The sequence below is a fragment of the Pristis pectinata genome, chromosome 17 (genome assembly GCF_009764475.1).
Source record: "Pristis pectinata isolate sPriPec2 chromosome 17, sPriPec2.1.pri, whole genome shotgun sequence".
Lineage (NCBI taxonomy): Eukaryota > Metazoa > Chordata > Chondrichthyes > Rhinopristiformes > Pristidae > Pristis > Pristis pectinata.
In genome coordinates, this window is record NC_067421.1 from 9,997,213 (window position 1) to 10,022,604 (window position 25,392).

At 42.0% G+C, this 25,392-nt stretch overlaps 1 protein-coding gene and 1 pseudogene across 1 annotated transcript; both read left to right on the forward strand.

The window, feature by feature from the left end:
* The first annotated feature begins 391 nt into the window (after positions 1-391).
* Positions 392-3,143, forward strand: LOC127579176 (immunoglobulin lambda-1 light chain-like). Its single transcript, XM_052031785.1, has 3 exons — positions 392-511; positions 636-980; positions 2,518-3,143. The coding sequence occupies exons 1-3, from the start codon at positions 463-465 to the stop codon at positions 2,838-2,840; spliced, it is 717 nt and encodes a 238-aa protein (XP_051887745.1). The 5' UTR covers positions 392-462; the 3' UTR covers positions 2,841-3,143.
* A 1,363-nt stretch (positions 3,144-4,506) lies between these two features.
* LOC127579603 (immunoglobulin lambda-1 light chain-like) lies at positions 4,507-19,229 on the forward strand (annotated as a pseudogene).
* Positions 19,230-25,392: the final 6,163 nt, after the last annotated feature.

Sequence of the window (25,392 nt, forward strand, 5' to 3'; positions counted from 1 at the left end):
TTATATTCACAGAAGAACTTATTAGGTGGACGGTTGAGATAGAATATTTTTCTTCCGTTTTCATTGTTGACTAAACAGTTACCGAATATCATATTGGAACACAAGGAAAGTCTCTGATATATACGAACTACGAGATAATGTAGAAATCGATGGAATTTTCTGAGAAAAGAAACGGCTACGGAGCAAATTATTTTATTTCCCTGTATTTTTAAGAAATCATCAAGCTATTTCGACATATAAATTTCCAAATGCTTGATAGTTGCGGACTATTTTGACACAGGAAGAATCTGGCAACCTTTGATTGGCTTCGACGAGCATCTGGTTCGACTGATTTGCATAAATAAAGAACCGGCGGTGACATACCGTCACACGATGAATAAAGGGAGCCGCGGAGAAAGTTTAGACGCCACTTCCCCTTGAAACTGTCAATGCGCCAGAGCTCGTTTTTAACAGTTATTTAAAATGTCTAAGTGGATCCGTTTCGTCAGTGCATTAGTGTTTTACGCAGTTCGTGAGTACTTTACTTTCCCGAATATTACATTTACACTCGAGCACCGTTAAATAGGATTTTCTCTGACACGTCAACTATCTCAATGTGCTTCATTACTTGTTTCTAATACAGATCTTTTTTGTAGGTATAAACGCGGAAATTCAAGTAAGTCAGCCGCCTTCTGTGTCCGCCTCCCCGGGACAGAACGCGCAATTGACCTGTACCCTGTCTGGTTCCGGTTCAGGCATCACCGACGTGTCCTGGTTCCAACAGATTCTTGGGAAAGCTCCCAGACTTCTACTATACTATTATTCCAACACCGTTTACAAAGGTCCGGGAATTACAGACCGTTTCTCCCTCTCAGTATCAGGCATGACCTCGACATTCTCAATACCTAATGTTCAATTGGAGGACGCTGCGGACTATTACTGTACTGTGTGGGTAAGCAGTGCACTGTTCTTCGGCCAAGGAACGAGGCTGGGTATTGGAAGTAAGTAAAATATCTTCATCTTAAGCCAAGTTCAAGTTCACTTTGAAGTTTATTATCTTAGGCACACATACAGGCGATATAAATGCCTTGAAAATTAACTTTTCGCAACAGAAGCACAGAGCATTGCAAACATGACAAAGACAAGTTAACGTAAATTTAAATTAACGTGAACTATACATGACTTGCATGCCAAATTAAAAGTAACGCTGCTGTGAGTTCTTCTTGCTCGTGAAAATAATTGATTGAGTTACCATCAATCCAGTTCACATGATACATGGTTGTTCTAAATGTATTTAGCTGCTGCTGATGCAAACGAGTCCCCTACTCATGGTCCTGACTCACTTGGTCACAGGTTAGCGATATAACTGGAATTGGGAGCGAGTAGTTTCTCTTGAGCTTTTACAAAATAACAATCATTTTCTAAAATAAAACGTACGGCGCTCAGAAAAGTCACAGGAATGAGCGAACGCACTTAGGGCTATAGCTACATCAGAAGCTCCTTTTTACGTATGGAGTTCTTACTGTACCGTGCCGAGTAATTTGTCTGGCGTTGCATCACAGCACGACACAGTAAGATATTGCAACAAGAGTTTCAAATTCATTTTAAACATCCATTGAGTCACTGATAGCTAGCATTGCTTTCGCACACCAAAGCCACATTTCTACCTCAGAGCTGTTTCAAAGCAATCATGGTCCGGGAACAAGCTCTGCGCCTTTCGAACGTTAAATTTTCGATGTTAGAATTGACATCCCACAGCTGTGATTCCATACTTAATGATTTTTGAACGACACAGATCTACCTAATTCTTTCGCCCGCACTTGAAGAACTTAAACGTACTCAAGAATGTGACAGCACTCTCCAATACTTAATCTCATTCCCGTCTAATGATGATCGCATATTTCCTCATGCCTGTAGTGACAATTTTCAGTAATACTTAAATCATCTTCTAGTAGAGGAATAATGTAGAATTAAAGCTCACAAGAAACTACTTTACATATAACGTGTTCAGTGAAATAAGTTGCAGACGTTTCCACGGGTTGCAGCGACATTTTCAAGATATAATAATAGATGTCCAAATCTTCATGTAAGTTGCTTGGGTATCTGTGATTCCTGTTTATATGTTTAACAGTGTCAACTTCCCTCCTGAAAAAGTGAAAACAGCAGGGTTCGCAATTTAACTCCGGAAAATTGTTAGATTTTTTATTAGATGCGCAAAGCGGTATTTGGAGAAAACGGAATATATTTCAAATATAAGCTTCGAATTTATCCCTGCCTCAGAGCAACAACTGTGAATCTGTGACCAAGTAGCCGAGAAGACTCCTGTCCTTATACTGCTGCGGTATTAAGTAACCTCGATCTCTCGTAATTTTGTGCGCACAACAAAATAAGTTTCAATTCGTTAATATAACTCTCGCGATCACGAATCGTTCATATCTGCTAATATTTATTTAAGTAGAAGGCAACGGAAGTAAAAGTAGGCGGATATAAAAATTAAATAAAATTAACCCAATCAAACCCTGACCTCTTTTTAACTAGACCCCAGGGCACCTGTCGTGACCGTTCTGCCGCCTTCAGCGGATGAAGTTGCGGCAAAAGGCACCGCCACACTGGTGTGTTTAGTGAACGGGTTTATGCCGGGCGCTGTGGACATTGAGTGGACTGTTGACGGTGGTGTGAGAAGGGATGGCGTTGTGACCAGCCCGATTCAGCAGGAAAAGGACAATACGTTCAGTGCGAGCAGTTACCTGACTGTCCCAGCCCTAGACTGGAAAACACACGAACTTTACTCCTGTGTGGTTAAACACGAGAGTCAGGAAAACCCATTTAAGGCAAACATCGAGAGATCCAGCTGTATCTGATGTCGGAAATTTATGAGCTGATTTGGCAAAGTTTGTTGATCACTATTCAGTTCTTCCATGTGGAAACAATACTGTACTTCGGAGTTTTCATAAAAAATGCAATTTGAAGTGGACAGTTTGAATATTATGATCTTTTCACTTTAAATGCAGTTCTGTTGAAAGATTGTAGATGTTGATTGACGCATAAAGATGAATTAATCTTGCTTTTGTGCATTCAATAACGTTAACCAGTGACACGGATATTGCTGTTAGAACCCAGGTATTCTTAACAGCCGTTGAATAAAATGAACGGACGGGTCACAAATACAATGCTGCTTCCCTTTGTTTTATTTTTGACTGAAACGATAATGACCTAAAAGGGTTGTATTTTCCCCTAGTTTTGAGCTACAGACAGTGATTTTCTGTCAATTTGGACCAAAAATCACAATAGTACAGCAGTAGTGAGCCTCTGGCCCCCGACAACTGTAGATTGCTCTCTCCGAAGCCGGAGGACTGTAGCAAATGCAGTTGTTGATCTCAATCCGTGTGCAACACTGCTCTGATATTGGCACTGTCAACATGGACTGCGTCCATCCAGCTGAAGACCCGTGTGAACGATGCATTGCAGCTTGGTCTTAATACCAAGGAGAATCCCAAATGAAAGATCAAAATGCTGGAAATATTCGGCATGTCCGGCGGCGTCTATGAAGCGAGAAAATGAAATGGCGTTTCAGGTTGATGACTTTTCATAAGAACTTCTCTATCCGCGCCCCTCACCCGACACCTTCAGACATTAAAGGGTTTGTTAATTACTTGTAAATTGTTAACAGGATTGTAGGTTCGAAACGTGCACTATTGCATTAAGAAGGATGTTAAGAGGTGTCCGGACCTGAAATTTACCGTAAGCTCCTTTAATTTTCAACAGAGTGGCAACATTCTGAAGATTGATAGTCCCACTTTACATCCCCAGCTCTAAACACCCCGTCTCCGTCGTTTACACTTTGTTTCTTCTAATTGTCCGTTTGAAATAAACATTGTGGTTAGCAGCATTAGCACATCCACCAGTGAGATGGGATGGGGCTTGGAATTGTCTCATAGCCGTGTCACACAACCATTGGACAACAATTCAACTTTGAATAAAAGAGGGTGCTTCCTCCAGGGAGGGAGAGATGGGGGGGGGGGGGGGAGAGCAAGGGAAAGCGAAAGAGAGAGGGAGGGAGGGAGAAAAGAATAAGGAGACAATCAGTCAGGATTTCCTGTCAACTGTCAGGAGTAACTTTTCATTAATTCCTGGTTTATTCTGAGTGGCTGACAATTATTATGAATTTACGTGCCAAACCTACGCATAAGTCCTCGTCCACCAAATTTCAAGCAGTGTTTGCAGATGCGAATAAATCGCTGCAAACTGTCTTGGTTCTTTTGACAATTCCTGTAAGCCTGGCACTTTTAAATACCGAGCGTCCTGTCTCAGGCACTAGTTTGCTCAATTAAAATCCTTCTTAATTTTGAAATCCTCAATCAGATCACCCTTTTCGTCCCCCTGCTTAAAGGAACAACTTCAATTACTCTTTAGCTGTCTTTGTTCTACCCAATTTCTTCACAATCTCTGCCTTTGTTTGTGCCGTGGGTAAAATTTCTTTTTGTGAAGGAGCAGACAGCAAAGATTTGAGTCATTCCAGTGCTCGCCATGTCGCTTGATTCCCCAAGTGAGCGAATGTCCATCAGTATCAGACGATCAGATGTGAATTGCTCCAATATCTGGATACTCAAATGATTTACAACCTTCTCACGGAAGAAGTTCCCTTTTCTATCACCCATAAATGGACAGCCCCTCCCCTGATATTACATCCCCAAATTCCAGCTTTTCTGTCAAACCCTCTCACAATATGCATTTTTTTTACAGAGAGCCCTCTTCTCTTTCTTCCAAACTCCAAGTGGATATCGAGCAGCCTAATTCAATGACATTCAGTTAGCATTTGGTTTCTCACAGAAATGTAGCTAATAAATCAATAATACACGGACTCCAATATAAGAATACCTACACCAAAGTATAGTATTTAAAACAGCACCCAGTACTGCAGCAGTCTCAAGAGAGTTCCACACAGCTGTAACAAGACTTCCCGATAGTAGTTCGGAATATGCTGGAATATGTTTTCAAGAAGTCGAATATAATGTGTAACTTCCAAGTTGCTTGATGTAAATTTATGTTCACTGTAGGTGTTTCCTGAATTAGCACATCAATATCCTGGTATACATTGCTATTAATTTTCTTGCCATTCATAAGCTTGTTGTGCTTTTCCATTCTTCCTGCCAAAATGAACAGCTTCATATTTTCGACTTTACAACCATTCTGTGATATTTTTAATCACCTAATTAATGACGATTTTTATCTGAAGAATTTGTCCTCTCCAGGACTAATTTTCTAACGTGGTTTTTCTTAATCAACAAACTTAGTTTCGTTATAAATTGTTTTAACAAAAAAGTCATTAATCTATACTGTATAAATCTGAGGGCGCAGCACTCGTAATAGTCTGCCCTTCTATTCTGTTAGTCAGGCCAGGCTGATGTTTTATCCACAGCATGATCAGTCCTATCTTTAGTAACAGCTTTTTTGTGAACAACTTATCATATATCTTTGAAAATACTGATAAACGATATCCTTTATCCCTTTCTATGCGCCAATGAGTTACATGCTGAAAATGTCTCTTCGACTTGCCAGACATAATTTTCCTCAGATAAACCCTTCTCAATTCTGTCTAAAAATGAAAAATATCGATTCTTCACTAACTGCTAATTTGGTTACTTCCTTCTGTGAGAAATAGGTACCAAATGTTAATTCCTTATCTCATCGTCTTTTATTTCTCCATATTTATACGTCTGTAATCGGGATGATATTTATTTGTGTCAATCCAGAAGCTTTGACCATCATTGCTGTGATATCCCTTGTGACATAGAATATTGCAACTTCCTCGTCGTTGTCAGTATTTTTAGTCATGTATTGCTGCTTCCTAATGTATGATTGTTACTCCTGCTTACTGCTTAGCTACAGTGTGTGGTTCGTCTGTTAGTCTAATATTAGACAGCCATGAATAGATTAGATTTGCCACGGAGCTTTAATTTCTCTGTGGGGTCGACATGCTTTCAGAAGTATAAAATATTTCTTTAGTCTATCGCCATTGTCTATCGAATGGCAACGTCAAATCTAATTCCACGACCTACCTTAACTAATTTGCCATTCATTCTTTTGTAATTGGATTTACACACGTTCGGACTGAAATCTTTTTCGTTAAAAGAGATTAGAAAATGATTTCCCCACTGGAAGCCACATTAGAGGATTAGAAATTAACATGTTTTATTGTGCACAGGTCGTCTCCTCACTGAGTGGTTCGTTGACGTACTGCTTCCGGTGAGAGTCAGACATGAATGGATTCATAGAAATGTATAGCGCGGAAATATGCGCTTTGCCCCTCCAAGTAAGTGCTGTCCACCAGATACCTACTTATAACCAGCTATTGGACTCTTTTTTTTACTTTATTCTCATCGACATCCACCAGATTCTTCCCGTCGCCTTCAGACTTGCAGCAATTTACAGTGGCCAGTTAACCTACTAATCAGCACGTTTTTTGAACGTGGGAGGAAAATGGACCACTCAGAGGAAGTCAACGGTATCGCAGGGAGAACGTACGTACATCACAAGATCGCACCCGAGGGCAGCAATATAACCGCGTCTCTGGAGCTGCTCGGCACCGTCTTTCATTGCAGCGCCATTGTGTCGCCACAATCTTTGATAAGAAACTATCCTCCAAACAAATCTTTATCGATTAGATTTGTCTTTATTCTTTGGATATTAAATCCTCCCTCATCATTGTTACCCTTTCTACAAAGTCTACTTATTCCTTGATTAATATTCCGTTCAGTAGTGCTGGGAGAACCGCTGAAAACTATTCCAACCAATACTTTGTCCATTGTTATCTCTCATATTCAGCCATTTTGCTCTCATTTCCTTTCCCTCTGGGTCAAGATCATACTTTACTCAAGCCTCTTTATCCCTTTCTTATCAGGACAATCCCAGTTCACTTTTACTGTCCTTTCTAAGTATCCTTTTGGCGGCTGCATCACTACACATATTAAAGACTCAATTAATTTATCTCGACTGGTGTCAATTAATTATCTAATATTTTATCACAGTTTTCTGCAGACATACTGGTGCAACGTCACGTTTAAATTCATGACATTGCTGACACCTAAATTTATACTTCTTCCGATGTGCTTGACCTCTCGTAGTAAAAAATATATTTTTCTCCTTACTTGAAATCCTACTGTCGTTATTTGTCTAATCCCTACTGCCAGCCGCATTTTATCAATTAGCAAGAATAATGGTCCCATCATGGTACAAGTGGAGATTAGACCAATGAAATATATCTATATTCCGCAACACTATTGCTGAAACCCGGTGTCCCGCGCCATAACTTGAACTACACATTCGACTCTGTGCCAAGGCGAATTTGCGCGTGGCCTAGATACCAACACAGAGATTAGTGCCACTGAGTTTCTGAATGTTAATTTCAAACGGAGATCCCAACGTCTCTCAGGGAAGCTCTCTCCTATCTTTCTTTGTTATCAGTTCATAAGCGGACTAACATTTTTGTTTCATGTCGCTTCTATCTCAAATCCAGAGACAAGAAAGTGCCCTTAATTCTGGCACTACTCAGTCGACACAGGCTTTGATGTCCTCACTGCTACATAAAACAGAAAGCTATGTTGTCCCGCCACAGCTACATTATTTTCTATTTAGTCTTCATCCATACAAACGGGTTTCCAATGGACTATATGAAAGACTGAATCTCCCGCATCACTGCAACCTCGGCCCCAAAGTTATTTGATTCACATTTATATTCTCTGGCTGATACATATGCATCACGGTTAGCGACGGGTGAAGCATTGGAAGACTGGATGGTGGCTAATGTTGTGGCTTTGTTTCAGAAGGAGTGCAAAGACAAACCTGGAAACTATAGACCAGTAAGTCTAGCATCTGCTTTAAGTAAGTTTAGAGGGGATTCTGGGGGATAAGGTATATCACGTATTTGGAAAGACGAGTTGATTATTGATAGTCAGCACGGCTTTGTGCATGGGAGATCATGTCCCACAGATTTGATTCAGGTTTTTGTTTAGAGAAGTAAGCAAGAAGGTCAATGAAGGCAGGACGATAGATGTGGTCTACATGAACTTCAGCAAGGCCTTTGATTAGGTTCTGCATGGTAGGCTGCTGTGGAAAGTTAGATTACATGGGATCCAGGGGAGCTAGCTAATTTAATGTACAATTGGCTAGTTTGCAGGAAGCAGAGGGTTCGTTTTTGAACCGAGGCCGGTGACTAGTGGTGTTCTCCAGGGATCAGTACTAGGCCCATTGTTATTTGTTGTCTATATGGATGAGAATGTACAAGGCATACTTAGTACGTTTGCAGATGACACTAAGATATGTGGTGTCGTTGACAGTGAAGATATTTGTCAGGATTAACAGAGATATCTTGATCAGTTGGGTCAGTGGGGCGAGCAATGGCATATGGATAAGTGCCAGGTGCTGCATTTTGGGAAGGCCAGTGAGGGTAGGCCTTTCACAGTCAATGGTCGGGCCCTAGGGAGTGTTTTAGAACAGAGGGACCTAAGATTACAAGTTCATGGTTCCCTGAACGTGGCATCGCAGGTTGACAGGATGGTGAAGGCTTTTAGCACTCTGGCCTTAATCAGTCATGGCACTGAGTATAGAAGTTGGGATGTTATGTTGCAGTTGTACACAAGGTTGGTGAGGCCGCATTTCGAATATTGTGTTTATGTTTGTCGCCCGACTACAGGTAAGATGGCTTTAAGCTGGAAAGAATGCAGAGGTGATTAACGAGAGTGTTTCCAGGACTCGATGGACTAAGTTATGGAGTGAGGTTGAGCAGGATGGGACTTTTTTCGTTGGAACACAGGAGAATGAAGGGTGATCTGACGGCAAAATATAATCTTATGAGGGGCATATATAGATTGAATGCTCACAGTCCTTTCCCAGGGTTAGGGAATGAAGAACAAGAGCGTGAAGGTGAGAGGGCAGAGATTTAACAGGAACCTGTGGGGCAATTCTTTCACCCAGAGAGTGGTCATTATATGGAATGAGCTGCCAGAGGAAGTGTTTCAGGCAGGTATGTTAAAAACATTTAAAAGATACTTGGACAGGTACATGGAAAGGTTTAGATGGATATGGCCAAACGCGGGCAAATGGGACTTGTTCAGATGGGAATCTTGGCCGGCATGGACCAGTGGGGCTGAAGAGCCTGTTTCTGTGATGAATGCCTCTATGACTCCATAATGAATGACCTTCCCAAACTGCAGCACCTTGCACTTTCTTTCTCACTCATTGCTTTAATCTCCCGTTCCCAACTCGGGATTGCCTCGTTGCATTAAATCTTTGCGTAAACTTTGTCCCTCCTTGATTCTTTCTTTCCCTCTCTTTCTCTCTCTCTCTCTCTCAATTTTTCTATGCCACTGCTGTCACTCCTCTGTCCATGAACCTTATACTTCCGTAAAATAAACTTTTACTTCGAATCGCTACAAAATCCATTCGGTCACCTATTTGCCGAAATTGATTAATTATCCACGAACTGGAGCCTAACCAACGTATCAGAGAAGCTTCGCATAATCTTTTCTCTGTATTATTATGTTTCTGAAGCGAATGTAAATTTCTTTTTTTAAATAGCTTCTCAAAAGCTATTTCAATGCCAACTATTCCATTTGGAGCTTTCTGATCCTGTAATTATTGCTGCTGGTTTATTATTGTCACGTCTACCGAAATACAGTGAAAATACTTTGTTTGCGAGCCATCCTGACAGATCATTTCAATAAGAAGGCACGGTAAGCTTTCAGAAATTGGATACGAAATTGGCCTTCAGTGCATGGTTGATAATTAAAGTTATTCCTGCTCTGCGAGATTTCTTCCACAAAAAGAAATTGAGTAAAATGCGTTTATTTGTTCTCAGAGATATGAGAGCAAATATCATTGAAAAACGCTGTGGTCTGAAAGGGATAGACAGCGTGGAATGTAAAAGTCCGTTTACTCCAGATGGACATTCTGGAACTCGGCAGCATCGTTTCGGGATAAAGTAGGTGTCCAATTAACCTTGCGCTGAGGAGACCATTCTTTCTTCAGGTGTTTGCAAGTCTTTAGAATTCTCACACTCAATCTTGCTTGAATGGGGAATTAGGTAATCATCACCATTCTTCAACTACAATAGACCTTAAATTCACAGAACTCATTTATTGATGTAAGCGGAAATGCCGTGTCGATTTACTATATTTGGATGCCCTAATTTTTCACAAGGCGGGGTTTGCAAAAACGACAGAGAAAGGGCTGGTGGGCTGATGGTAACTGTGGTTGATAGCTGAGGAGTGTATGAGACATTTTCAATATTTCCACAAAGAACTTATAGCATAGAAAATTACAGCACAGTACGGGACTTTCGGCCCAAGATGTTTTGCCGACAAGATCTATCTAACCCTTCTCTCCCACATACCCCCCCCCCATTTTTCTATCATTCATGTGCCTGTCTAATAGTCTCTTAGATGTCCCTAATGTGTTTGCCTCCTTTCACGCACCCACCACTCTATGTGTAAAAAACTTATCTCTGACATTCCTCTATACCTTCCTTCAATCACCTTAAAATTATGCACCCTCGTGTTAGCCATTTTAGCCCTGGGAAAAAGTCTCTGACTGATCTATGGCTCTTATCATTTTGTACGCCTCTATCAAGTCACTCTTCATCCTCCTTTCATCCGAAGAGAAAACCCCTTGATCGATCAACCTATCCTCATAAGTCATGCTGTCCAATCCAGGAATAAGCCTGGTAAATTTCCTCTGCACCTTTTCTAAAGTTTCCACATCCTTCCTATAATGAGGAGACCAGAACTGAACACAATACTCCAAGTATGGTCTAACCAGAGTTTTATAGAGATGCAATATACCTCGCGGTTCTTGAACTTAGTACCCTGACTAATGAAGGCTAACACACCATACAGCGTCTTATCAACCCTTTCAACCTGCGTGGCGACCTTGAGGGATCTATGGACGTAATCCCAAGATCCCTCTGTTCCACCACACCGCTGAGAATTCTGCCATTAACCTTGCATTCTGCCTTCAAATTCTATCTTCCAAAGTGTATCACTTCAAACTTTTCTGTGTTGAACTCCATCTACCACCTCTCAACCTAGGTCTGGTCCTATCAATGTCCTGTTGTAACCTACAGCATCCTTCTACATTATCCACAACACCAGCAACCTTAGTGTCATCTGAAAACTTACTAACCCACCCTTCTACATCCTCATCCAAGCAATTTATAAAAGTCACAAGGAGCAAGGGTCCCAGAAAATGTCCCTGCGGAACGCTACTGGCGACCAAACTACAGGCAGAATACGCTCCATCTACAACTACCTTCCTTCTTAGGCGAGCCAATTATGAATCCACACGGCCAGGTTTTCCTGGATCCCATGCTTCCTGACTCTCTGAATGACTCTTCCATGACGACCCTTATTAAACGCCTTACTAAAATCCATGTACACCACATCCACTGCTCTACCTTCATCAATGTAAGGAGTAAGGAAAGTAAGGAGGCATGGGATCCAAGGGGAAATTGCAGAGTGGATCCAGAACTGGCTGGCCTACAGAAGGCAAAAAGTGGTTGTTGAAGGGTAGTATCCTGCGTGGAGGTCGGTGACCAGTGGTGTACCTCAGGGATCTGTGCTGGGACCGTTGCTCTTTGTGATTTTTATAAACAACCTGGATGGGGAAATGGAGGGGTAGGTTAGTAAGTTTGCGGAGGACACAAAGGTTGTGAGTGTTGTGGAAAGTTTGCAGGGCTGTCAGAGGTTACAGAGGGACATAGTTAGGATGCAAAGTTTGGCTGAGAAGTGGCAGTTGCAGTTCAACGCAGATAAGTGTGAAGTGGTTCATTTTGGTAGGTCAAATATGATGGCAGAATATAAAATTAATGGTAGGACTCTTGGCAGTGTGGAGGATCAGAGGGATCTTGGGGTCCGACTCCATAGGACGCTCAAACCGACTGCTCAGGTTGACTCTGTGGTTAAGAAGGCATATGGTTTATCAATCGGGGAATTGAATTTAGGAGCCGAGAGGTATTGTTGCAGCTCTATAGGTCCATGGTCAGACCCCACTTGGAGTACTGTGCTCAGTTCTGGTCGTCTCACTACAGGAAGGATGTGGAAGCCATAGAAAGGGTGCAGAGGAGATTTACAAGGATGCTGCCTGGAATGCAGAGCATGCCTTACGAAAACAGGTTGAGGGAACTCTTCTCCTTGGAGAGATGAGGGGGGACCTGATAGAGGTATATAAGATGATGAGAGGTATTGATCGGGTAGATAGTCAGAGGCTTTTCCCCAGGGCTGAAATGGTGGCCACAAGAGGACATAGTTTAAGGTGCCGGGGAGTGGGTATAGAGGAGATGTCGGGGTAAGTTGTTTACTCAGAGAGTGGTGAGTGCGTGGAATGGACTGCCGGCAACCGTGGTGGAGGCGGATACGATAGGGTCTTTTAAGAGACTGTTGGATAGGTACATGGAGCTGAGAAAAATAGACAGCTATGGGTAAGCCTAGTAATTTCTAGCTTGGGGACATGTTCGGCACAGCTTTGTGGGCTGAAAGGCCCGAATTGTGCTGTAGTCTTTCTATATTCTATGTTCTAATGTGCTTTGTTACATCCTCAAAGAATTCAATCAGGCTCGTGAGACACACTACCTGGCCATCAGAAAGCCATGCAGACTGTCCCTAATCAGCCTATGCTTCTCTAAATGCCCATAAATCCTGTCTATAAGAATCTTCTCCAGTGATTTGCCCACCACTGAAGTAAGACTCGCTGGCGTGTAATTTCCAGGGTTAGCCCTACGCCCTTTCCCTTGAGCAAAGGAACAACATTCCCACACTCCAATCATTTGGCACAACTCCTGTGGCCAGTGAGGATGCAAAGATCATTGCCAAAAGCACATCAATCTCTTCCCTCCGCTTCCCGTAATAACCTTGGATATATCCTGTCCGGGCCTGGTGGCATATCTATCCTAATGTTTTTCAAAGGTTCCAGCACATCCTCTTTCTTCACGTCGACATGCTCTAGTGTATCAGCCTCTTGTAGTCCATCGTCACAAACGCCAAGGTCTCACTCTCTGGTGAATACTGAAGCAAAGTATTAATTAAGGACCTCCCCTACCTCTTGCAACTCCAGGCACATGTTTCCTCTTTTATCCCTGATCGGTCCTACCCTCAGTCATCCTCAAAATCTTCACATACGTGTATAACGACTTGGGGCTTTCCTTAATCCTACTCTCCAAGGCCTTTTCATGCCCCCTTCTAGCTCCCCCTAAGTCCATTCTTAAGCTGCCTTCTGGCTGCCTTGCCTGGTCCTTGCTTTCTAAACATTATGTAAGCTTCTTTTTTCCTCTTGACAAGATATTCTATGTCTCTTGTCAACCATGGTTCCTTCATTCTGCCATCCTTAACCTGCCTCAACAGGACAAACCTATCCTGAACCCCATGCAAGTACTCCCGAAACAACCTCCACATTTCCATTGTGCACTTCCCCAGGAACATCTGTTCCTTCTTTACGCTCCCAAGTTCTTACCTAATAGCATCATAATTCCCCCTACCCCAAATAAATACTTTCCCACATCGTATGCTCCTATCCTTCTCCAAGGCATAAAGGAAATTACAGACCTATTAGTTTGACGTCAGTGGTGGGCAAGTTATTGGAATCTATCCTCAAGGATGGGGTTACGGAATACCTAGAGGCACAAGGTAAGATAGGTCCTAGCAAACATGGTTTTGTGAAGGGAAGATCCTGCCTGACCAACCTATTGGAGTTTATTGAAGAAATCATAGGTAGGGTGCATAAGGGAGAGGCGGTAGATATTGTGTATTTAGACTTTTAAAAGGCCTTCGATAAGGTGCCTCACAAGAGACTGATTAACAAGATGAGAGGTCACGGAATTAAGGGTAGGATAACAGAATGGGTGGAGCATTGGCTGGTTGGCAGGAAGCAAATAGTGGAAATAAAAGGATCTAGTTCTGGTTGGCTACCGGTTACTAGTAGTGTGCCGCAGCGTTCAGTGTTGGGGCCGTTCCTTTTTACCTTGTACATTAACGATTTGGATGATGGAATAAATGGTTTCGTGGCTAAGTTTGCGGATGACGCCAAGATAGGTGGAGAAGTAGGGAGTATTGAGGAGATAGGAAGGTTGCAGAGAGACCTAGACAGAGAATGGGCAAGGAAATGGCAGATGAGATTCAATGTTGAGAAATGTGCAGTTGTACACTTTGGAAGCAGAAATAAGCGGGCAGATTATTATCTAGAAGGAGAGAAAATTCAAAGTACAGAAGTACAAAGGGACTTGGGGGTACTCGTGCAGGATACCTTAAAGGTTAACCACCAGGTCGTATCGGTGGTAAAGAAAGCGAATGCTATGTTGGCATTCATTTCGAGAGGTATAGTGTATAAAAGTAAGGAAGTGTTGATGATGCTCTACGGGGCACTAGTGAGGCCTCATTTGGAATATTGTGCACCGTTTTGGGCCCCACATCTTAGGAAGGATGTGCTGACGTTGGAAAGGGTTCAGAGGAGATTTACGAGGATGATTCCAGGAATGAAAGGGCTTACTTATGATGAGCGTTTGTCGGCTATTGGACTGTACTCACTGGAGTACAGAAGAATGAGAGGGGACCTCATAGCGACATCAAAATGTTGATAGGAAAGGACAGAGTAGATGTGGCTAGGCTGTTTCCCTTGGTGGGTGAGTCCAGGATCAGACGGCACAATCTTAGAATTAGAGGGTACAGTTTCAAAGCAGAGATGAGGAGAAATTTCTTTAGCCAGATGGTAGTGAATTTATGGAACTCCTTGCCACGTACAGCAGTGGAGGCCAGATCAGTGGGGGCGTTCAAGGAGGAGATAGATAGATATCTAAATAGTCAGGGTATCAAGGGATATGGGGATAAGGCCGGAAATTGGGATTAGAATAAGTTTTTTTTGTTTTGTTCCCCCCCCCCCAATTCCCCATTTCTCATTTCTTTTTTCACTTTTCCTTGGAGCAGACTCGATGGGCCGAATGGCCTGCTTCTGCTCCCTTGTCTTGTGATCTTGTGAAGGCTATGGTAAAGGTCAAGGAGTTATCGTCATTGTCTCTAAAGTGCTCTCCCACCGAGAGATCTGAAACCTGATCAGGCTCATTGCCCAGTACCAGGTCCAGTATGGCCTCTCCTATATTCGGCCTGTGTCATGAATCCTTGTTTACCATCTCCGGATTTACCATTTCGATATAATGTTTGTTCACTGTCATATGGGTCCAGAAGAATTTCTTCCAACGAATATCTTTCTTCCAGTCTGACGTGTTCATGCTGGATGTGCCGTGTAATACCCTAACACAGCAAAAGCGACGTCTCACTTTACAGTTTCCAGTCCATTCACATATCTGCTTCCTTTCTATCACTAACAACATAAATCGTAAAATAATGCCTCCAATTCAGATGTGTCTGAACTAATATTAACGTTTTCCTGCAATATTGGCCGTTGCTCTTGTTACAGAAACACCGCCGATTTACTCTGTGATTTTCGCCTGGATCGGAAAAATGCCCCTCGCGCGGGAAAACAAATTCTCAATCTCGATGACAGGACAGAGCTTCAATAAACAGGAATCCTGAGCATTTTCCAAATGTTACTTTTGGAACTGGACGGACAAATTCGCCGGATATCCGAAGACGATGCACAGATGCGCAGATATGGCAATTAAAGACATTGTTCGGAGGGTGATTTCACAGACGGTGGTCATTAATGATGATGCACACCACCGACAGATGCTGATATAAATAAATAGTTATATCAAGTGTGGGTAAAACTATATAGCAAGAGGACTCATCATTATAGATCAACGCGTTGATTAATTGTATCTCCCCATTTTCGACTTCATTGAAGTCAAATACAATAGGATGGTAAATGCTGGTGCTGCCGTCGTTCTTTGGACATAGGTCTTCGGCGCATTGCTGTTGTACATTAAAAGCAGATACCACTGCCGAGAAACATACAGGCAAGGTAGTCAACCTTGTCTCCCGAAACCACAAAGCAAATATAATCCGCAGCGATGTTTTATCTCCACAGATGTTTTCCGGAATCTCTAACGTGCAGTTAGAACGGTGGTTTGGAACTTATGAATTCCAACATTGCGAATATATCCAGATTTAATGTGATACTGGAAAACGTTTTCCCTCGGGCGAATATCTTTCTTCCGGTCTGAAATGTTCACGTTGGATCTACCAAGTAATGCCCCAACACAGTAAAAGCGACATCTCCCTCTGCGGTGTCTAATCCTTTCACACGTTTGTCTGCTTTTCTATCAGCGCAGAGGAGGGTGACTGACACGTTGTTATATTCACGGAAGAACATTTTATGTGGACCGTTGAGGTGGAATATTTTCCTTCCTTTTTCATTGTTGACTAAACATTTACCGAATATAATTGGAAACTCGCAGAAAATCTCTGGTACTTTCTGTGCTGCAAGAGCATACAGAAACCATACAGAATTCGACGTATTCTTAAAGGAAACGGCTACTGATCCAATTATTTTTATTTCCCTCCGTGCATAAGAAAAAACCAAGCTATTTAGAATCATAAAGTTCCAAAATAAGACCCGTATGCTTCACAGCAGCAGAATAATTTGACACAGGAAGAATCTGGCAACATCTAACTGGCTTCGACGAGAATCTGCTTCGACTGATTTGCATAAAAAAGGTATAGCTAGTGATACCTCGTCACACGATTGACAAAGGGAGCAGGAGAGAAAGTTTAGACGCCACTTCACCTGGAAACTGTCAACGTGCCGGAGCTTGTTTTTAATAGTTAAAATATCTTACTGGATCAGTGTCGTCAGTGTATTTGTGTTTTGCGCAGTTTGTGAGTAAGTTACTTCTCCAGACATTGGATTCACAGCGGAGCCCCATAAAATGGGGCTATTCTCCAACACTTCAACCATATTTCTTTTCTGATATTGGTCTTTTTCAGGTTTAAACGCGGAACTTCAAGTAAATCAGCCGCCTTCGAAGTCCGCCTCCCTGGGACAGAACGTGCAATTAACATGTACCCTGTCTGGCTCCAGTTCAGGCAACAGCTATGCGTCCTGGTGTCGGCAGATTCCTGGAAAAACTCCCCGACTTCTAATATACTATTATGCCGGTACCGTAGTCAATGGTCCGGTAATTCTAGACCGTTTCCCCCTCTCAGTGTCAGGCACGACTTCGACATTCACAATACCTAACGTTCAATCAGAGGACCCTGCAGACTATTACTGCGCTGTGTTGGTAAGCGGTGTATAATTCGGCCAAGGAACGAGGCTGGCTGTTGGAAGTAAGTAAAATATCTTCAGACTAAACCAAGTTCAAGTTCAGGTTTATTGTCATAAGCAAGATGTGAATGCCATGGAAATTAACTTTTTGCAACAGTTGCACAGAACGTTACAAGCATGAGTGATTATAAGCTTAAATTAACATAAATTATACCAAACTTACACGACAAAGTAAACATAACGCTGTTGCGGGTTCTTGTTAATTTAATGAAACTAATTGTTTGAGTTAACATCAAGCCAGTTAATATTTTACATGGTTATTCTAAATGCAGTTACGTGCAAATGGCGTGCTCCTGCTGTAAACGCGCCCACTGCATACGGTTCTGGCTCACTTTGTCCTCGTTCAGTAAAATAACTGCAATCAGCAGCTAATAGTCGCTCGTGAGCTTTTACAGAACATCAATCATTTTCTCAAGTGAAACATTAGATGTTCACTGAATCTAAGTGAATCTGGGAGGAAAGCTACATTGGAGCTCCCTTTTACGCATTGAGTTCCTAATCTGCCGTGCCACGATGCGACGGAGTAATTTATTCAGCATCGTTTTGTTTGATATTTAAAGAAGATATTGAATTCACCATAGCGACATTTATACTTCAAAGCCATTTCAAATCAGCCATGGTCCAAGACTAATGTCTGAGCTGTTCGAACTTTAACGATTCGATATTACAATTGAAACCCCACAGCTGTGATTCCATGCTTAACAGTTTTGGCTCTTCACATTATTTAATTATTATTTCGCCCGTCCCTGATAAAAGTTAACGTACTCAAGATTGCGATGGAAATCTGTAGTACTTAGTCTCATTCCCCGTCTCATGATGATCGTGTACTTCCCAATGCGTCTCGTGACTTATCTTAGTAATTATGATATCATCATGCATTTGAGGAATGGTATATAATTAAAGCATCCTTTTCCGTTCGTTGCATGGAATGTGATTAGTGAAACAGGTTGCAGAAGTTTGCATGGTCTGTAGCGACATTTTCGAAAGACGATAATAATATCCAGTTCTGAAAGTAAATTGCATGCGTAACGGGGGTTTAGCACCGGTGAAATTCAACATCATGGTGATTCCGGTTGATATGTTTAACAGTGACAACTTTTCTCCTCAAATAATGAAAGAGCGGTTTTCGCAGTTTTACACCAGAAATTTGTTACTTTTTTTAAATGAGCAGAGCAGCACTTCGAGAAGGAGGAAAAAGCATGTCAAACATAAATTAAGCTTGAAATTTATCCTTAGCAGAGGGCGACATCTTTTAATCGGTGACTAAGGCGTCTGAAAGATTCCATCCTGATGGTACCGCGGTACTTAAGTAAGATCGGTCTCCGCTTTCAGTAAACAGTGGATCGTTTATATCTACTGAATTTTATTTAAAATTAAAGCAACGGAAGTAAGAGTGGGGGGGGGGGGTAGATAGGGGTGGAACAAATAAAAACGTATCCATTTTTGTAAAACTACACAAGCAGGATCTATCCCGGTAACGTTAACGGAGATAAATCACCCGGCTGTTCATCCGTATTCCTTTTAGACTCTGTAGATGTCATAGTTTGAAATTCCTTGATAGGAAAACAATTTATTTGTGGAACTGAATGGACCAGTGCAATACCAATTGTTATCTCAACGACAGAAGTTCCTCTGATTTAACCGTGATTTCTTTTTGAACAGATCCTCGGGCACCTGTCGTGACCCTTCTGCCGCCTTCAGCGGATGAAATGAAGGCAAAGGGCACCGCCACACTGGTGTGTTTAGTGAACGAGTTTAATCCAGGCTCTATGAACATTGAGTGGACCGTGGACGGCAGTGCGAGAAGGAATGGCGTTGAGACCGGTCCGATACAGAAGGAAACAGACAACACCTTCAGTACGAGCAGTTAACTGACTCTCCCAGCCCTGGACTGGAAAAGACACGAACTTTACTCCTGTGTGGTTAAGCACGAGAGTCACGCAAACCCAGTTAAGGCAAACATCGCGAGATCCAGCTGTATCTGATGTCGAAAACTTGTGAACTGAGCCGACAAAGTTTGCTTTCACTATTCAGTCCTTTCACGTGGTTTCAAGTTAGAAATATATTGTACTTCGGAGTTTTAATAAAGAAATGCTATTTGAAGTGAAAACTTTGAACATTTTGCCCTTTTTACTTTAAATGCAGTTCTGTTGAAAGATTGTAGGTGCAGATTGAAGCCTCAAGATGAATTAATGTTGCTTTTGTGTATTCAATAACTTTAACCAGTGACACGAATATTGTTGTTGTCACCAAGGTATTCTTTATATCCGCTGAATAAAATGAACGAACGGATGTCAAATGCAATGCTGTTTCCCTTTGTTTTATTTTTGATGACTACCTTAAAAGGGTTGTGTTTCCCCCTTGTTTTGAGGTACAACACTGATTTTCTCTGAACTTCGATCAAGAATCGGAATCGTACAGCAACATTGAGCCTCTGCCCCTCGCCAAATTGTACAATGCGCCCCCCGGAACTGGAGGAATGCAGTACAGGCAGTTTATGACGTCAGTCAGTGTGTAGAACTGCTCTGATATTTGCCCTGTCAATGTGGTCTGCGTCCATCCAGCTAAACACCCGTGTGAACGATGCATGGCATCTTGGTCTTCGTACCAAGGGGAATCCCAAATTTCAACTGAAAATGCTGAAAATGTTCTTTATGTCCGGCGCCGTCTGTGAAGTGAGAAAATGAGTTAATGTTTCAGGTTGATGACTTTTCATCCGAACTTCCTTATCCGCGCCCCTCCGCCAACACCTTCCGATATCAACGTGTTTGTTAATTACTTCTACATTGGGAATTGTGTTGGAGGTTCGTATCGTGCACCATTGCATTAATAAGCCGATAAGAAATATCCGTACTTGACATTTGCCTAAAGCTCCTTTAATTTCCCACAGAATAGCAAGATTCTGCAGACGGATAGCCTGTTCTCACTTCCACTTTATGTTCCCAACACTCAGCATCTCACTTCCATCCTTTATCCTGCTGGAACATCACAATGACACCAAACGATGACGAGGGTTCTTTAAACTAGTTATAAACATTATACTTTCTTTTTCTAATTGTCCACTTCAAATAAATATTGTGATTATTGGCGTGGAATTGTATTACAGCAGTATTATACAACCATTGGGCAACAATAAAACTTACAATAAAACAGAACGTTCCCTCCAGAAAAAAAGTGTGGGGAGTCCGGGTCAAGTTAATAAAACACGTGCATAGAAACAGAGAGAACGAGGGACAGAGAGAGACTGAATGACAGAGAGAGGGACGTACGGAGAGAGAGAGAGAGGGTGGGAGAGATAGATAGATAGATAGATAGATAGATAGATAGATAGATAGATAGATAGATAGATAGAGAGAGAGAGAGAGAGAGAGAGAGAGAGAGAGAGAAAGAGAGAAGAAGAGAGAGAGAGAGAGAGAGAGTGTTAAGGCCTGTTAACTGGCAGAAGTAGCCATTCATATACTCCTGTCTTTATTCTGAACTACTGACAATTATTTTCAATTCACGTCACAAACGTAAGCTTAAATCTTCGCCCACCAGATTTCAGGCAGTGCTTTTCAGATTCGAATAAATCGCCGTACAACTGCCTTTCTTCGTTGGTTCTTTTGACAATCCCTGTATGACTGTAACCGTTAAATACCGGCCATTCTGTCTCTGATGGAATGTTTGCTCAATTGAAAGTCTTCTTGACTTTGAATACCTCAATCAAATCCTCCTTTTTGTCCCGCTGCACAAAAGAACAATTCCAATTACTCTTTCGTTGCTTTTATTTTACACAATTCCTTCCCAATGTCTTTCTTTGTTATTGCATGTGTGGAATTTCGTTTTGTGGACGAGCAAACAGCAAAGATTTGAGTCATCCCAGTGCTCTCCATGTCTCCTGATTCCCCTAGTGTACAAATATCCATCTGTATCTAACGATGAGATGTGAATATCCCAATTAACCACGTATTCACTGTCTCTTGGAAAAGAGAATCCCAATGATTTACAACCTGGTCAATGGATTAAATATTTTATTTCATGTCACTCACACTGCATATACTTCTTCAGAGACAACAAAATGCTTTTATTCCAGTATTATTCAGTCAACAGAGGCTTAGCTGTTAGTCGCAGCGACATGGAACAGAAAGCTATGTTGTCCTGGTACAGACACATTATTTTCTATTTCGACTTTGGCCATGTCACAGAGGTTGCAATGGACATTGTTAAATACTGAACTTCCTGTATCACTGCAACCTAGATCTCCAAACTCATGTAATTTGCATTTACATACTCTCGTCAGTAACCTTTGAACTGTGGCGACTCACCGTCTAGTCGGGCGAACCGGCTCGGCAGTCGGGTCGCGCGGCGTCGGAGCGACGAGGCCCAAGATGGCGGCGGGCCTCGTCTTTCCGAGCGACGGGGAGAACCCGCGCGCGGCAAAGTCCTGATGACGTAGGACTTACGTCATTACCGGTTGTTTTGGGCGGGAACATTCTCCCTTAAAGGGCCCGCGCAAGGCGGGAAAATAAACCAGTTCTGTTTGGCAATCCTCAGAGTAGAGTCTTGTTTTATTCCGCGGTATCAACCGCTACAGAACGATTCTTTTTTTCTTCAGTTCTTTTCTCAGCAGTTTGATTATGGATCTGCGGAGGATATGAGCACCGATCGTGTCACACCTGCCACCGCCAACTCATACACACCTGCACACACTTCCCAGCAGAGCTGGTTAAGCATGATGACCTCCGCGTATCATTTTACCCAGTTTGCACATGGCTCTCCAAAAGCACAGCTTGTGGTATTTCAATATCAAGTTTTATCTTTGTGCAGAGGAAGCTCCTGAGATATGGAAAGTGATCCTCAATTTTCAAGGTGTTTTCATGAGTTCTAATTTTTGTCGAGAGGAGGAAAGGGCTACGATATAAAGGGTTGGGTGGCGTTTTTCAGCAGACGTAGGAACATGGACTTGCCCTCCAGGTGTTTGGTTGAAAACCCATCATCCCTTCCGTTTCAGTGCAAAAGCCATCAAGGATTTTGAACATGCTCTCAACGTACACGTTCAGTGCAATTAAATGTCTAGGTTGGGATAAACCTGGTTCTGGAGTGCTCTCGTCTCGGAAACATACAAGAATGTGGCGATTGCTGCTGTTGGACTTGAATGTAGTACAAAGTTCGAGGTAGTGGCCTTCGGGCAACATTTTCCTCGGTCTGTGCACGGCTCTACAAAAGCACTGCTTGAGAATTTTCAGAAGCCTGTCTTGGTTGAGAGGAGGCATGGAAAATGATCCACAATTTTCAAGGCGTGTTCATGGATTTTAGTTTTTGTTACCAGGCGGATAGAGTGAGGCTGGGAAGGGGAGGCAGTATTGTTCAGCGGAGACAGGTACCTGGAAGGCGATTGTCTCTAAGATGTTTAACGTAAGCACCATCGTCGAAGACGCTTCAGTGCAAAAGCCAATGATATGGAGCTGAGCATGTACATGCACTTTGAACCAAATAACTGAGATAGGGATAACTTTGGCTCTGGAGCGGAGACAACAGAGGTTAAAAGATCTCCTGTTTGTCTTATAGTGATCTCCACTTCAGCGGAAGCGTGTTGTTTCTGAGGTGCATTAAGATTGAAGAGATGGTTGATTTGTTGAGACATTCTTGACGACAGAAGCTCTTCAGCCATTGGTAGGGGATGCTTGAGAGGATTCTTTGCAATTACTTTTCCTGTGACATACAACAGGAAGCCACTCTATGGTTACGACAATTAGTCTTGATTTCCTTTTAGATGGTGGCCCTGATTCGTAAAATAAAACAGAGTTATATATACCTGAAGGCCGAAATATAACAAGAAACCCCTTACTTAGAGGGCAACTGTTGGATGAACAGAGCACAACAGTTCCTAAGAACTGGTGATAAACACCGTTTGCTTCTCTTCTGAGATCACCTGCAATGCTCTCCTGTTCTTAGGTCAGGAGATAAGGTCATGAATTCGCGTCCGAATACTTGTTCGGTAAGTTTTTTGTGAGTCAACAAGGATTTTTTCCACTCTACAGGCTTTGCAGTTTATGAACTATTGGACATTGGAATGGAATCAATGATGCGCCCGTCAAACGCATAACCTTCTTTGAGATATTTCCAATTTTCCTTCCAGTGGGCACTTGGTGCCTCTCCGTTATAGATGAGCCATGCTGCATAAGCAAGATTTGTTCTTGGAAATTTAGTCCTGTGACGGGCTTCATAGCATTGAAGAGTCCACGTAGGTCTTGCTTCTTGGCAGTTACTGGACATCATACATTCTTTTCAAGCAGCGAAGGATGGTAGGCTGATACCTGAAGATCTGTTTTATTCACATTTGCGCATGACTGCACTTACATCCAAGAACTCTCATTGTTCTTGGATTTCATGGTCATTCTCGTCAAATCAGCCTCGATGCTTTCTTGCGGAGACATCAACAATCTGTTCACACCTTCTAATTTTGCCGTAGTTCAGGTCGGGCAGTGGGAACACCTTTTCTCATTTTGAGTCTTTCGTCACGAGGTTGTAAAAAAGAAAATAGAATGCAGAATGAAGTGTTACAGACACAGAGAAAGCGCAGTGCAGGTATACGCGTTAAAAATTCACTATGTATTTCAGAATCCTTACAAAATGAATTACAACAATTACTGCATTAAGATTTAATTGCTGCAAGCCTTTTCATAGGTTTACAGAGGAAATAATATTTTCCTCACTGCTTTTACATTTCCAAATTTCAGTCTACTAGCAAGGGGTGAAATTGCGCCTTGTACATCCACGATATAAACAAATATCGGAAAACTCGATGGACACAATACCTATCTTGCAGAGAGAAGTACATTGTATTACCGATCTCAGTTTTCCCATCCAATTTAGGAAGTATTGAAGAAGGCAAGGTAAGCTTTTAGAAAATGGCCTCAGTGCATGGGAGATAAATGAAATTTATTCATCTTTCTGAGACTTCTTTCAAGAAAAAAAATTGAGTAACATACACTTACTTGCGTTTAGAGAAAATGAAAGGGGATTTCATTGGAAAAAAAATTGTAGTCTGAAAGGGTTAGACAGGGAAGAATGCAAAAGTCCGATTTCTCCAGCTGGAGATTCTGGAACTCAGCAGAACCGCCTCGGGATAAAGGAGGTGCTGAATTAACCTCGTATTCTTTATGCAGATGGTTTCAAATCTTTAGACTTCTCACCCTCAAACTTGATTGAATGGGCAATTAGCTGACCATCAGAATTCTGAAACTAGCTGCAACCTAAAATTCACAGGAATTATTTATTTATATGAGTGTAATTACCATGTAGCTTTACGAAATTTGGATTACTTAATTGTTAACAGGGAGGCGTTCTCCAAAGCGACTGAGGAAGGGATGTTGGGTGGAGGGTGACTGTGGTTGATAGCTGAGGAGTGTATGAGACGTTTCAAATTTTCGTTTTAAGAAGGGCAGAGGGTATCTTTGCAAAGAAGTAATCCTGGCAGTTACTGAAAATGTTAGTGGAAAAACAATGCATGGTATATTGGAGAACTCAGAAAGAGGGCGGTGTGGCGACAGAAGGTATCAATATCTATATATGTGAATGATATATAATTATCTATTTATATAGCTGAATTATCTATAAAGAAGGCATGGAAATTCAGGAAATCTGAGTCACTTGATGTGAGGGGTTGGGAAATAATACTTGAAAACTATTGTTCCAAGTCTGCCACGCACTATGTAAGGCGTTGTCCACGTCAATTATCAAGATGCAGCTGAAAGTATCAACGACATTCTAAATTCAGGAAGTGCACCAGAAGAATGGAAAATAGCCAACATGACATGGATACAAAATAGACTGAAAGTGCCGGAATCTGGAGCAAAAAACAAACGGCTGGAAGAATTCAATGGGTTGACAGCATCTATGGAGGGAAAAGTACGACCGACATTTCAAATGGAACTCCTGCATCAAGCTGAGGCCACTCAGTTTGTGTACAGTATTAGTCTCCATACCAAAAGAAAGGATAAGGCAGCATTGGAGGCTGTAAAAACTGATTCACCAAAGTAACTCCAGAGATGAGAGGGTTTTCCTATCAAGAGGGGTTAATGAATATTGTTTGTATTCTTTAGAATACAGAAGAATGAGGATAATCTTATTCAAACACATAAGATCCCACGCGGGTTTAACAGGGTA